General features: G+C 50.3%; 1 protein-coding gene across 4 annotated transcripts in view; it reads left to right on the top strand.

Moving 5' to 3' along the window:
* Nucleotides 1-12589, top strand: part of DYSF (dysferlin) — a 304075-nt gene that overhangs the window by 60363 nt on the left and 231123 nt on the right. For all 4 annotated transcript variants that reach the window (XM_073343024.1, XM_073343025.1, XM_073343023.1 and 1 more), the window contains exon 4: nt 2634-2739. In XM_073343024.1, the coding sequence (XP_073199125.1) occupies nt 2634-2739 (106 nt within the window). The remainder of the gene's footprint in view (nt 1-2633; nt 2740-12589) is intronic.

Here is a 12589-nt window from a genome sequence, read left to right as displayed (position 1 = left end):
ATGGGCTCTGCCGTCTCGCCACCAGCAATAACGCTCCATCGCTTCTCCCTTGAGCACCCCCGGCTCTCTTATGCTGCCCCCCCGTGCATGGGGTAAACTCCCCTTTCAATATTCATGACGTCGCCACCTTGCCCTCGTCCAAATCTCTCCTGTGCCTTGGTGCCCACAGATCACTCACCCATCTGGCACTGGGTAGCAAGGGTCGACCTGGGACTTCTGCCCTTCTGCTCAATTCTGTTGCCTCGTGTTCCCACTCCATCCCTGCTCTGGTCGTCAGTCTGGTCCACTTGTTTCCTGCTGTCTGGGGGAGGGGCTATTGTTTTTATGCCTGGCACGATATGGGACCCCGCTCCTTGACTGGGGTTTCTAGACCTAGCCACGATGAAAGTAAATACAGGTGTTAGCTCACATGGCTCCATCAATAATGCCAATATGCAAAAGTAACAGTATTCCTAACCGCATGCCTTCAAAAGGCACAAATCAGGCCCCAAAGAGTCACGAGCCTGAAAAATAAAACTCAGGTTCTTTTTAGTCGCCTTCTGGTTTCTGAGCCATTAGCTGCCACCTGGGCTAGAAATTTGCATTTTTCCCTAATGGAAGCTGAGATCCTCGCGTGATCACATGACTCCAGGAGCTGGGCTTTGAGAGAAACACCAACGACCGCGAGATTTGCAATCAGATCGCAAGCAGCATCAGCCGAATACTAAGAATTAGTACAAGATTCACACACCCAATCATCTTCATGGAACTTAAGCTCCCAAGGAAACCGGAAGGGCTGAGTTCAGAGCGTCCCAGTGCAGTGAGGTGGATGTGCTATAAATACTTAGGGCCTGTCTCTAGGGTGAGTTGGGGTGGGAAGCTCGGGTGCACTAGCCCGCCAGGCTGTAATTTGCCGTACAGACCCTGCTACTGCATAGTAAAAGCTCCACTCTGCTCTGTGAAGTACTCCCATTTGAAACAGTTCGACAGATACCGGCGCTTTTACCTTAAGCACAAGGGAATCTAGATGCTTAATTCTAAAGCATAAATTGGTTAGTCTCTAAGGTGCCACAAGTCCTGGTTTTCTTTTTGCAGCTACAGACTGACACAGCTGCTCCTCGGAAACAATTCTAAAGCAGTGGTTCTCACCCTATTTATCATGGCAGGCCACATGTGCGGCCCCCCCATGTGTTACCCGGGCCGCAGGTTGAGAACCACAGTCCCCCCTGTGCCCTCTATGCCAAGTGCCCCCTAGGATTAGCATCTTGGGTATAGAACAGACCCCACAGTGTTTTCCGTAGGCGGAGCGAACAGAAATGACCGTAGCACATCCTGTTTGACCTACGTGGTGTGTCAGCTAGGAGACGTCTTACATTGATGGTAGGGGCTGTATCATCATAGACAGACCCCTTCAACAGCCCTGTGAGCTAGACCATTGTATAGATGGGAGGCCCATCTCTGGGGTCCTCTTCAGCCCGCTGTGGTCTCTGAGGATGGCACCCACTGCTGGTCCTCTGGCGTATTCAGTGCAGCACCAGGACAGCAGCTCTGATATCTCTTCACGTTAGAGGAGAAGCTGCTAGTCTTCCTCCCCCACACTCTGGCAGCTCGGTCCATGCTGACTGTCTAATCAGAGGGAGGCGAACATCAGCCTGACTCTAGATCCCCTGGGCTGTTGAGGAAACAAGCCAAACCCTACAAGTCATGGTCTTTGCCTGGCCTCACCCTGTCGCGTGTGGGTGGAATATACTCACAGGGTTGTGTTGTTACCACAGCATTGAGAGACAGGTATCTAGTGGTCTGAATGCAGGGCTGGGAGCCTGGAGCAGGGAATAGCCAGTTCATGTTCCACGTTCCCTTACTGTGCCTCAGTTCCCCATCTATACAATGTGGTCTATCTCACAGGGCTGTTGAGGGGATCTGTCTAGCTTAGATGATGATATAGCCCCTATCACCAATGCACCTTGCAGTTGTTAATGTATTTATTCTCACACACCCCTGCGAGGCAAGGCAGTGCTGTCATCCCTCTTGTACATATGGGAAAACCGAGGCACAGAGAGGCTAAATGACTCCCCCAAGGTGACATAAGTAGGCCATAGGGAAGCAGGGAATAGAACCCAGTTTTCCCAAGCCCCAAACTAGCACCCTAACCATTGGGCCATCTGTCCAGGGAGGGGAATGAAATAAAGCCTCTTTACTCTCTTTTGCCCAGAAGTGTTCTAGGCTCACATTGTACTGTACTTTGCACCTATAGACCGCTGCACGTTTCCACCCTGCAGAGCTCCTAGGCTTTGGAGGCGCAGCGGTGTTTAGGAGGACCATGGGGACCTCAGCTTTCACCATGGAGAGCTCTTGCTTATCTGGAAGTTTGAGTGTCCCTGAGATCTCTGTATAATATAGATACTGGCTTTGCTGTCTCAGGGGCCGCCCTCCCAGAAGCAGGTGAGAAAGAGGTGATCTTCAGGACTGTGTCTCCAAGGAGTTTCCAAACTTGTAAATCTGGGGTATTTCCTCTGTATTTTATACCTAATCTTGTTGGCTTCCATGGGACGCTATCCAGTTCACCCAAGCCTGGGACCCCCAGTCTTAACCTGATGCATTCAGTGTCTCTCTTCCTCCCCCGTTAACATTTTGTTCCTTTGATTCTTTTATAGGTTTTTGGGGGAAGCCCGAGTGCCCCTGCAGGACGTCCTGGGCTCTCCCACCCTGGCTGCCAGCTTTAACATCCCCCTGCTTGACACCAAGAGGCAGAGCACTGGGGTAAGTCCCTCTCCTAGTCTGGGGTCTTGGGTGCGGTGACATTTCCTAGTCTGGGGTCTTGGGTGTGGTGAAAGTGATCAGGAACAGCCAGCATGGATTCACCAAGGGAAGGTCATGCCTGACTAATCTAATCGCCTTTTATGATGAGATTACTGGTTCTGTGGATGAAGGGAAAGCAGTGGATGTATTGTTTCTTGACTTTAGCAAAGCTTTTGACACGGTCTCCCACAGTATTCTTGTCAGCAAGTTAAGGAAGTATGGGCTGGATGAATGCACTATAAGGTGGGTAGAAAGCTGGCTAGATTGTCGGGCTCAACGGGTAGTGATCAATGGCTCCATGTCTAGTTGGCAGCCGGTATCAAGTCGAGTGCCTGGGGCCGGTTTTGTTCAATATCTTCATAAATGATCTGGAGGATGGTGTAGATTGCACTCTCAGCAAATTTGCGGATGATACTAAACTGGGAGGAGTGGTAGATACGCTGGAGGGGAGGGATAGGATACAGAAGGACCTAGACAAATTGGAGGATTGGGCCAAAAGAAATCTGATGAGGTTCAATAAGGATAACTGCAGGGTCCTGCACTTAGGACGGAAGAACCCAATGCACAGCTACAGACTAGGGACCGAATGGCTAGGCAGCAGTTCTGCGGAAAAGGACCTAGGGGTGACAGTGGATGAGAAGCTGGATATGAGTCAGCAGTGTGCGCTTGTTGCCAAGAAGGCCAATGGCATTTTGGGATGTATAAGTAGGGGCATAGCGAGCAGATCGAGGGACGTGGATCGTTCCCCTCTATTCGACATTGGTGAGGCCTCATCTGGAGTACTGTGTCCAGTTTTGGGCCCCACACTTCAAGAAGGATGTGGATAAATTGGAGAGAGTCCAGCGAAGGGCAACAAAAATGATTAGGGGTCTAGAACACATGAGTTATGAGGAGAGGCTGAGGGAGCTGGGATTGTTTAGCCTGCAGAAGAGAAGAATGAGGGGGGATTTGATAGCTGCTTTCAACTACCTGAGAGGGGGTTCCAAAGAGGATGGCTCTAGACTGTTCTCAATGGTAGCAGATGACAGAACGAGGAGTAATGGTCTCAAGTTGCAGTGGGGGAGGTTTAGGTTGGATATTAGGAAAAACTTTTTCACTAAGAGGGTGGTGAAACACTGGAATGCGTTACCTAGGGAGGTGGTAGAATCTCCTTCCTTAGAGGTTTTTAAGGTCAGGCTTGACAAAGCCCTGGCTGGGATGATTTAACTGGGAATTGGTCCTGCTTCGAGCAGGGGGTTGGACTAGATGACCTTCTGGGGTCCCTTCCAACCCCGATATTCTATGGTTCTGTGATTCCCTGTGGGAGGACAGTTGGGCGTGGCTGGAGGGAAGTGATACGATACACAGGCTCTCCCCACCCATCGGTAGTTCCAGTGCCCTGGAAAATCTGTGATGTTGCTGCCCAAGGCAGATCGTGGTGTCGGTCCTGGTGAGGGCGGGAATTCAGGTCCCGATGAAGCGTGTGGGCAGCAGAACCGGCGGAGGAGGCAGCCCTTGGGACAAAATGCCTGTCTCAGTAAAACCGACCAGAGGCTGGGATGGTTTCACTTGCTCCCCTGTTGCCCAGGCAGCCTGGAACTGAAGTCTGAACAGAACGCGGCTTCAAGCCTCGTGGTCACACTAAAGTGGGGGGTTTGGACTCTGGGAGGTGCTGATTGGAGGCACAGGAGAAACTGGAAAAAACCCCTGGGCTGGATGCAGCCGCCTGGCTGTGCATGGACACTCCCAGAACTCCACAGTCGAGGCAGAATCATGGGGCGCCTTCCCCTGACCCTTCCAGTTTTTCTATGGGCAGAGCTATGGAGGGGACATGCAAAACTGCCTCTGATTTCAGGCACTGGGCCCAAAGGCCTGGCAGGACCCCACGGTCAGGATTCTGGGTTTCCTCCCTGACGTGTGATGTGATCCCTGAAGTCCCAGAGCGCAGGTGAACTGCAGACCCCGGATTAGCCAAACCTCCCTGCTTGCTGAACTCCAAAGGGGCAGCCCAGTAAATGGGAGGTTTGCAGAGGACTCTGGGGGACCTAGAACGGCAGAGAATCTGTCAAGCTGGCTTCAGTCCTGCAGAGTGTAGCAGCTGGGCAGGAATGGGAGGGTGGCTGTCCCAGGGTAAATCCAGAGGAGTGCCATTGGCATCAGTGGATTGAACTGGTGTCGCTGAGATAAGGATCTAGCTCCTGATTTACCAAACTCCTGACGAGCCAATCCCCTGCCCCCTTGTGCCGTCACTGATGCCCATGAGAAATGAATCATAGACGATTAGGGTTGGAAGAGACATCCAGAAGTCATCTAGTCCAACCCCCTGCTCATGAGCGTAAGACTCTTGTAACCCTTTTGCCAGGTGAACTCGGCAGCAACAAGGGCCGGGTTAGCTGTCTAGGCGTTCCTCTTGGCACAATAAAACAGGGCCAGCTCGAGCCCCCACCTGCTAATCTGGGAAAATGTAACACCACCCCCGGGCACCTCTAAGAGGCAACACTTCCCCTTTTTCAAGGACCGAGTCTGTGTATAACAAAGGAGAACTTTTATTAAAAGGGAATGGGAACCCAGCATTAGTCAGGGCAAACACCACAAACACATTCAAAACCATGCGATCATAAGCAAAACACCCACCCTGGAGCATGCTGGGTAGTGTCCTTTGCCTCAGTTCCTCACCTTACGGTGTGAAAGTCCCACAAACAAATGTTCCTTGGACACGCCCCTCCCCTCCCTCCACTGCGCCCTGCTCACATTTGCAGCCGTTCACTCTGCATCGTTGCCCATGGCTGCTGCCACACTGTCCTTCCCTGTGCTGCTTGCCATTGCTTTCTTTGCTACCACTTGCCTCTCTACGGCAACCTCTGCCACGCCACCTCTTGAGGTTCTGCTCCTGAACCAGCTCTTAAAGCTTCCGCCAGGGGGTTTAGGGCCGAAGAAGCGGGTTTTTTACCCACAAAAGCTTATGCCCAAATAAATTTGTTAGTCTTTAAGGTGCCACTGAACTCCTCGTTGTTTTTGTAGTCTGACGTTGTGTTCCACTCCCTTTGCACGGCCCACTCATGTAATGAGAACATCTTGGATCTTTCACGAAGTTTCCTCCTCAGGCGATCCTTCTGCTCCTTGGACAATGGTGAATCTCCGAAGTCAAACTTTGCAGGCTTTATGGCTGGAACCTCAGCTTCACACTGGGGTCTCACGATGGTTTCGGGTCTGCTGTCTTCTGCCCTGGTTTCACAATGACATCACGGCTTGTTTCATCAGCAATCACTATAATCACCTTTTCCTGGGTTTCAGTGGGGACGGTTATGACTCCACTGGGGACCAGCAGTCCTTCAGCTGGCTGCTCTACCATTGCTAATGTCCCTTTACTGCCTTTTAGGCAGGTACTCATAGCAAGCACGTCTCTCTCGGGCCTGGCGTACGCTACAGAGTTAGGTCAGCATTATGTCGACCTAACTCTGTACGCGTCGGCACTAAAATGTCGCTCCCACCGAGGTAACTCACCCGCTACACCGAGCGAATAACTCCATCTGCACGAGAGGCGTAGTGCTTAGGTTGATGCAGAGAGGCTGCTGCGGTGTCTGTGTAGACACTTACATCACCTGTTAGCTGTCAGCCCCACACGGGGCTCACAGCTGGAGCCCCACTGCTGGGGGCTGGCAGCTCCGGCTGAATACCTTGGCAGAGTAGGCGTGTTCATGAAAACGTGGCCTGGTCCCGAGAGTCTTTTCCGCACTAGATGTTAGGGGAGGGCTCATTCAGACCCTGCTTACGCACCGGTGGGAAACGACTGCACAAGGTGCAGGCTGGGACAAGCTGGGCTCAGATCTGGCCCGATCCAGTTGACTGGGACCCCGCTGGACATTCCTGGGTCTGTTTTAAGCCTTTCCACGTGTTTCTGTTCCTGTTTAGATGAGCCCTTTTCTAAACAAAGCGTTTCCGTTCCCCTCCCAGGGAAGCGTGTTCTGTACGTCGGTAAGGCTGGGCAGTCCGCAGCACAAGGCTGACTCTTTTTATAGACCTTTCCCCAATGCAGCTGCCAAGGGCTGTGACAGCTCTGGGACCCAGCCATGCAAGTGCCTTTCCCATAAGCTAGACTCTCCCAGGAGGCCATGCTGGCTCACCCACCCGACAACCGGCAGAGCTTCATCCTCTTTTGTCACGCCTTTCACCTCCTCTTCCTCAGCTTTGGTCTAGCCACTGCACAGCTAATAAATCATACTATTGTTACCGACAGGGCTGGGAATGGAACTTGGATTCAGTTCCTTATGGGGTTGGATCAGGTCGGACCCCACCATGTGGGTCAGATTCAAATCCCGTTTTCTGGTTCAAATACAGATTAGAACAGATGTCAGTGCGAGGCTGCGGGGCCCTTCCATGCTTGGGGGAAACTCAGGACAACTTCTCTTAGGATTCCCACATTGTTGATCCTGAGCCCAACCCCCTGATCCAGCCAGGAACCCAAACTCTTGTGCAGGTCTAGTCCGGATCTGAACACCACCTCTACAGACCATTGTGACCAGGAACCTTGTAGCACAAGGCCAGAAGGTCACCTTGTTTTACTTCAGCTTTGTTAAGTGACAGTCCCACTAGTTCGCCAGTCCTCCATTGACTCTCCAGGGGAAACAGGGACAGAGGAGGTGAATTTCAACCTAAGTTCCCTGGAAGCTGCGTGGCCACGCGACAGCCTATTTAGTGCCATGCAGGTGCTCAGGTAACTCACCTGGGAACCTGCCACGGCCAGGGGAGGGGTGCCCCTCCCCTAGCCCAGACCTAGCTTGGCCCCCAACCTGCCACGGCCGAGGCGCCCCTTCACCAGCCCCAACTCTGCTGCAGCCCGGACCTGCTGTGGTGGCCTGGCTCAGATCCAGGTGTGGCCCGGCCGAGACCCAGGCATGGCCAGGGCCGCGTGGCCCGGCCTGCACCGAGGTGGAGCCGGGATGACTCAGCCCTGGACCGGACCTGCTGGGGGAGGGGCGCCTATCCTGCAGCCCTGGAGCTGCTGCGGGGAGAGAGAGCTGGAGGGAGTCCTCTTTCCCCACCATAGCCCCAGAGCACCCCTCTGCCCCCCAAACCCCTCATCTGCAGTTCCACCCTGGAGCCCCCACCCCAGCTGGAGCCCTCACCCCCTGCCCCCCAACCCTCTGCCCCAGCTCTGAGCCCTATTCCCACACTCCGAACCCCTCGGCACCACCCCTGCCACAAGAATTTTGTTATATGCACCAATATGGCGGTGATGTGCAACACATCACCTCCATATTGGTGCACATAACAAAATTCATTCCGCACGTGGGTGGGAAAAATGAGAGAGAACGCTGATATCAACCCTTCTTTAGCCATTGTAAGGAAGCCAATTTTCCTCCTCTCCTCCAGGTCCTCTGTAGACACGAAAGCTATTGCCTTAGCATGAAACTAGGGAAGTAAATTGTGCACCTCTCCCCCTGGGATGTGTGGAAAATATCTGTCCTATGGCTCTTTGATGGCAAAAATTTGACTTCTTCCTACAGCAGTTCCCCTGTGGCTCTGCTTGTTCCGTGTTTGCTCGGCTACTGGCTCACTTCCATTACCAACCGGTGCTTCCCTCGCCTCCTGTTTGGGGAACTCAGTTCACAGACAGCCCGTAAATAGCGAAGTGTTCCTATAAACAGCAGCTCTCAGTCTAGGAGCATGCTCCTCTCCCCTCCCTGGCCCCAGAAGTCCTGGCAGCAGATACCCCAGGATGACAAATTGCACCTGGCCTCCCTAGTTTTGGAAGCATGTTTGTTTTGGTGCTCTAATTTTACCCCAGCTGGAGGGGACTCCTGGCAGTGGGGACACTCAAGTCAGTGCATCTCCCTTCCTAAATGCATTGTGCATCTGCCAGCCGATCAGCGAATGCTTTGAATGAGTTTCCTTCCTTCCTGGTAGCTGCTGCACAGTTCTTCAGACACGGAGCCCAGCAGCACCTTCGCCTGTGGAGCTGCCAACATGCCCAGTGGGAGACCTGCTAAAACAGGGCAGGCGAGTCTGCAGTGCTTAGGCGACAACAGGCGTGGCCAGGGTAGAGGGAGAACGATAAAGCCTATCTGTTCATCACTGGATCTCAAAGCGTTTCACAGTCTTTAACGTATTGCGCCTCACAACAGCCCTGCGTTATTATCCCCATTTTACAGATGGAAAACTGAGGCTCAGGTCACACAGGAAGAGCAGGGGTCTTCCATGAGCTAAGCCCCTCACTACAAGAAGCATGTGGACAAATTGGAGAGAGTCCAGCGGAGGGCAACAAAAATGACTAGGGGGCTGGAGCACATGACTTACGAGGAGAGGCTGAGGGAACTGGGGTTATTTAGTCTGCGGAAGAGAAGAATAAGGGGGGATTTGATAGCAGCCTTCAACTACCTGAATGGGGGTTCCAAAGAGGATGGATCTAGACTGTTCTCAGTGGTGGCAGATGACTGAACAAGGAGCAATGGTCTCAAGTTGCAGTGGGGGAGGTCTAGGTTGGATATTAGGAAACACTATTTCACTAGGAGGGTGGTGAAGCCCTGGAATGGGTTACCTAGGGAGGTGGTGGAATCTCCTTCCTTAGAAGTTTTCAAGGTCAGGCTTGACAAAGCCCTGGCTGGGATGATTTAGTTGGTGTTGGTCCTGCTTTGAGCAGGGGGTTGGGCTAGATGACCTCCTGAGGTCCCTTCCAACTCTGATATTCTATGATTCTATGATTTAATGCCTTAATCACTGGACCATTCTTCCCCTGAACAGGGAGGTCTTTAATAAAAATATCTGAGGGGAGAGAAGACAGGGTTCTTGTAGTGTGATTAGTCTTTGATTATGTAGGGCTTTAAGTGGAGTGGTGCCATTTAGCTAGCAGTCCTGTTTCCTGAAAGGCATGTCTTAGCCGCAGCGCACCGTGGGCCCCATGTCTTTTGGAAATGTAACATCCACGGGCAAGGTTTGGAAGACCAGAAGGGGCCACTGTGACCATCTCGTCTGACCTCCTGCGTGACACAGGTCAGAGAACCTCAGCCAGTGATTCCTGGACGATGCCCATCATTTGTGGTTGACCTAAAGCGCGTGTTTGAGACAGAGACAGCGACAGCCAGTCTTGCTGTGAAGACCCCAGTGATGGAGAAGCTAGAGACACAGAAGTGCTAATAGGGCATTGAGAGGAAGGATGGTCTGGGGTTAAGCCATGGGTGGGGGACTCAGGAGATGTGGATTCAGTGCTGGCTTCTGTCCCAAACTCCTCATGACAGTCTCTCTCTGGCTGAGTGTCCTATTTCCCACTCTCTGTCCAGTTCATTCAGGTGGCAGTCACCCATTCTGGCTTTGTGCAGTGGTCAGGCCAGTCTAGGAGGTGTTCTGCTCTTTGTGGGATTGAGAGCAGGAAGCTGGCTCGCAGTGGCTCTGAGGCACGCAGCTGTGGTGCTGTTTCTGTTTTCCTCTGTGGTGGTGTGTGACCCTGGATGAGTCAGTGGCATGTGGGAAGTTGAGCTGATGACGGTGGGCTGAGACTGAAGGAAACCTTCATGGAAAGGCAGTGATGCTTAAAATAATTGTGGGGGGAGGGAGACTAGAAGCTAATGCTGGCTGTCTCTCTGATCCCGGTTTAGTTTTATGGCCAGTGGCATGAGCTTGCCAGCAGCAATACAATCTCTCCCGATGAGGTGTATCTTTTCCAAATGGCTCCCAGGGCTCATTGCAACCGGGAACCCAGATGACTCTTCTGTAGCATGTGGGTTATCGTGAATGTTTATGATTTCCTTCTTATGGAATTTGTCCGTTAGTCTACTGGGGTCCATCTGCACCTCTAAGTTCTCAAAGGGGCAGCTGTGGGCTAGCAAGTTGAGAAGAGGAATTGTAGAAAATTGAAAAAGGAAGCCAAGAGACACAAGGAGAAATCCGTGGAGCCAGCAGAGTTAAGGACAATAAGAAGGTGTTTAAAAAACAAAACAAAACAAAAAGAATCCTGACAATGGTATTGGTCCATTCCTGGTGGAAATGAGTTATCAATAATAATGCAGAGAAGGCAGAAATATTCAATAAATATTTCTTTTCTGTGTTTGGGGAAAAACAGATTATATGGTCTAATCATATGGGGATGATAACACTCCTTATATTCTACTGGTATCTCTGGAGTTTGTTAAACAGAAACTACTAAAGTCAGGCATCTTTAAATGAGCAGGTCCAGATAACTTGGATCCAAGAGTGTTAAAAGAGCTGGCTGAAGAGCTCGCTGGACCATTAATGTTGATTTTCAATAAATGTTGGCGCTCTGGTGAAATTCCAGAAGACTGGAGGAAAGCTAATTTTGTGCCAATTTTTTAAAAGGGAAAATGGAATGACTGGGTAATTATAGGCCTGTCAGCCTGACATCAATTCCGGGCAAGATAATGGACTCGATTAATAAAGAACTAAAGGAGGGTAATATAATTAATGCCAATCAACATGGGTATATGGAAAATAGATCCTGTCAAACTAACTTGATACCTTTTTGGATGAGATTCCAAGTTTCGGTTGATAAGAGTAATAGTGTTGATGTAATAGACTCAGACTTTGGTAAGGCATTTGACTTGGTACTGCATGACATTTTGATTAAAGTACTAGAATGAGATCAAATGAACATGGCATACATTAAATGGATTAAGAACTGGCTAATTGATAGGTCCAAAATGTAACGGCAAACGAGCGGGCATGTTTCCAGTGAGGTCGTCATCATGTGGGTCTGTTTCTACTGGGGTCGGTTGTTGGCCTGATGCTATAAAATCTCTGTGTTAAATGGTTATATGATTAAATGTTTCTAATATTTTTATTAATGACCTGGAAGGAAATATAATGTCATCCCTGATCAAGTTTGCAAATGAAACAGAAAATGGGGGAGTGGGAAATAATGAAGAGGGTTGGTGTCAAGGTTCCTTCCCCACTCTGAACTCTAGGGTACAGATGTGGGGACCTGCATGAAAACCCCCTAAGCTTATTTTTACCAGCTTAGATTAAAACTTCCCCAAGGTACAAACTATTTTACCTTTTGCCCTTGGACTTTATTGCTGCCACCACCAAGCGTCTAACAGATATATAACTGGGAAAGAGCCTGCTTGGAAACGTCTTTCCCTCCAAAATCCTCCCCAAACCTTACACCCCCTTTCCTGGGGAAGGCTTGATAAAAATCCTCACCAATTTGCATAGGTGAACACAGACCCAAACCCTTGGATCTTAAGAACAATGAAAAAGCAATCGGGTTCTTAAAAGAAAAGGAGGACTTGTGGCACCTTAGAGACTAAATTTCTTTGAGCATAAGCTTTCATGAGCTACAGCTCACTTCATCGGGTGCATTCAGTGGAAAATACAGTGGGGAGATTTATATACACTTATGCTCAAAGAAATTTGTCAGTCTCTAAGGTGCCACAAGTACTCGTTTTCTTTTTGCGAATACAGACTGACACGGCTGCTACTCTGAAACCTTTTTCTTAAAAGAAGAATTTTAATTGAAGAAAAAAAGTAAAAGAATCACCTCTGTAAAATCAGGATGGTAAATACCTTACAGGGTAATCAGATTCAAAACATAGTGAATCCCTCTTCAAAACATAGTGAATCCCTCTTGGCAAAACCTTAAGTTACAAAAAGACACAAAAACAGGAATCTCCATTCCATTCAGCACAGCTATTTTATCAGCCATTTAAACAAAACAGAATCTAACGCATATCTAGCTAGATCACTTACTAAGTTCTAAGACTCCATTCCTGTTCTGTTCCCGGCAAAAGCATCACACAGACAGAGAGAACCCCTCCCCAGCTTTGAAAGTATCTTGTCTTCTCATTGGTCATTTTGGTCAGGTGCCAGCGAGGTTATCCTA

Source organism: Lepidochelys kempii, chromosome 4 (assembly GCF_965140265.1).
Source record: "Lepidochelys kempii isolate rLepKem1 chromosome 4, rLepKem1.hap2, whole genome shotgun sequence".
NCBI lineage: Eukaryota > Metazoa > Chordata > Testudines > Cheloniidae > Lepidochelys > Lepidochelys kempii.
The sequence above is the reverse complement of the archived record's forward strand: the minus strand, read 5'-3'. Positions and strand labels throughout refer to the sequence as shown.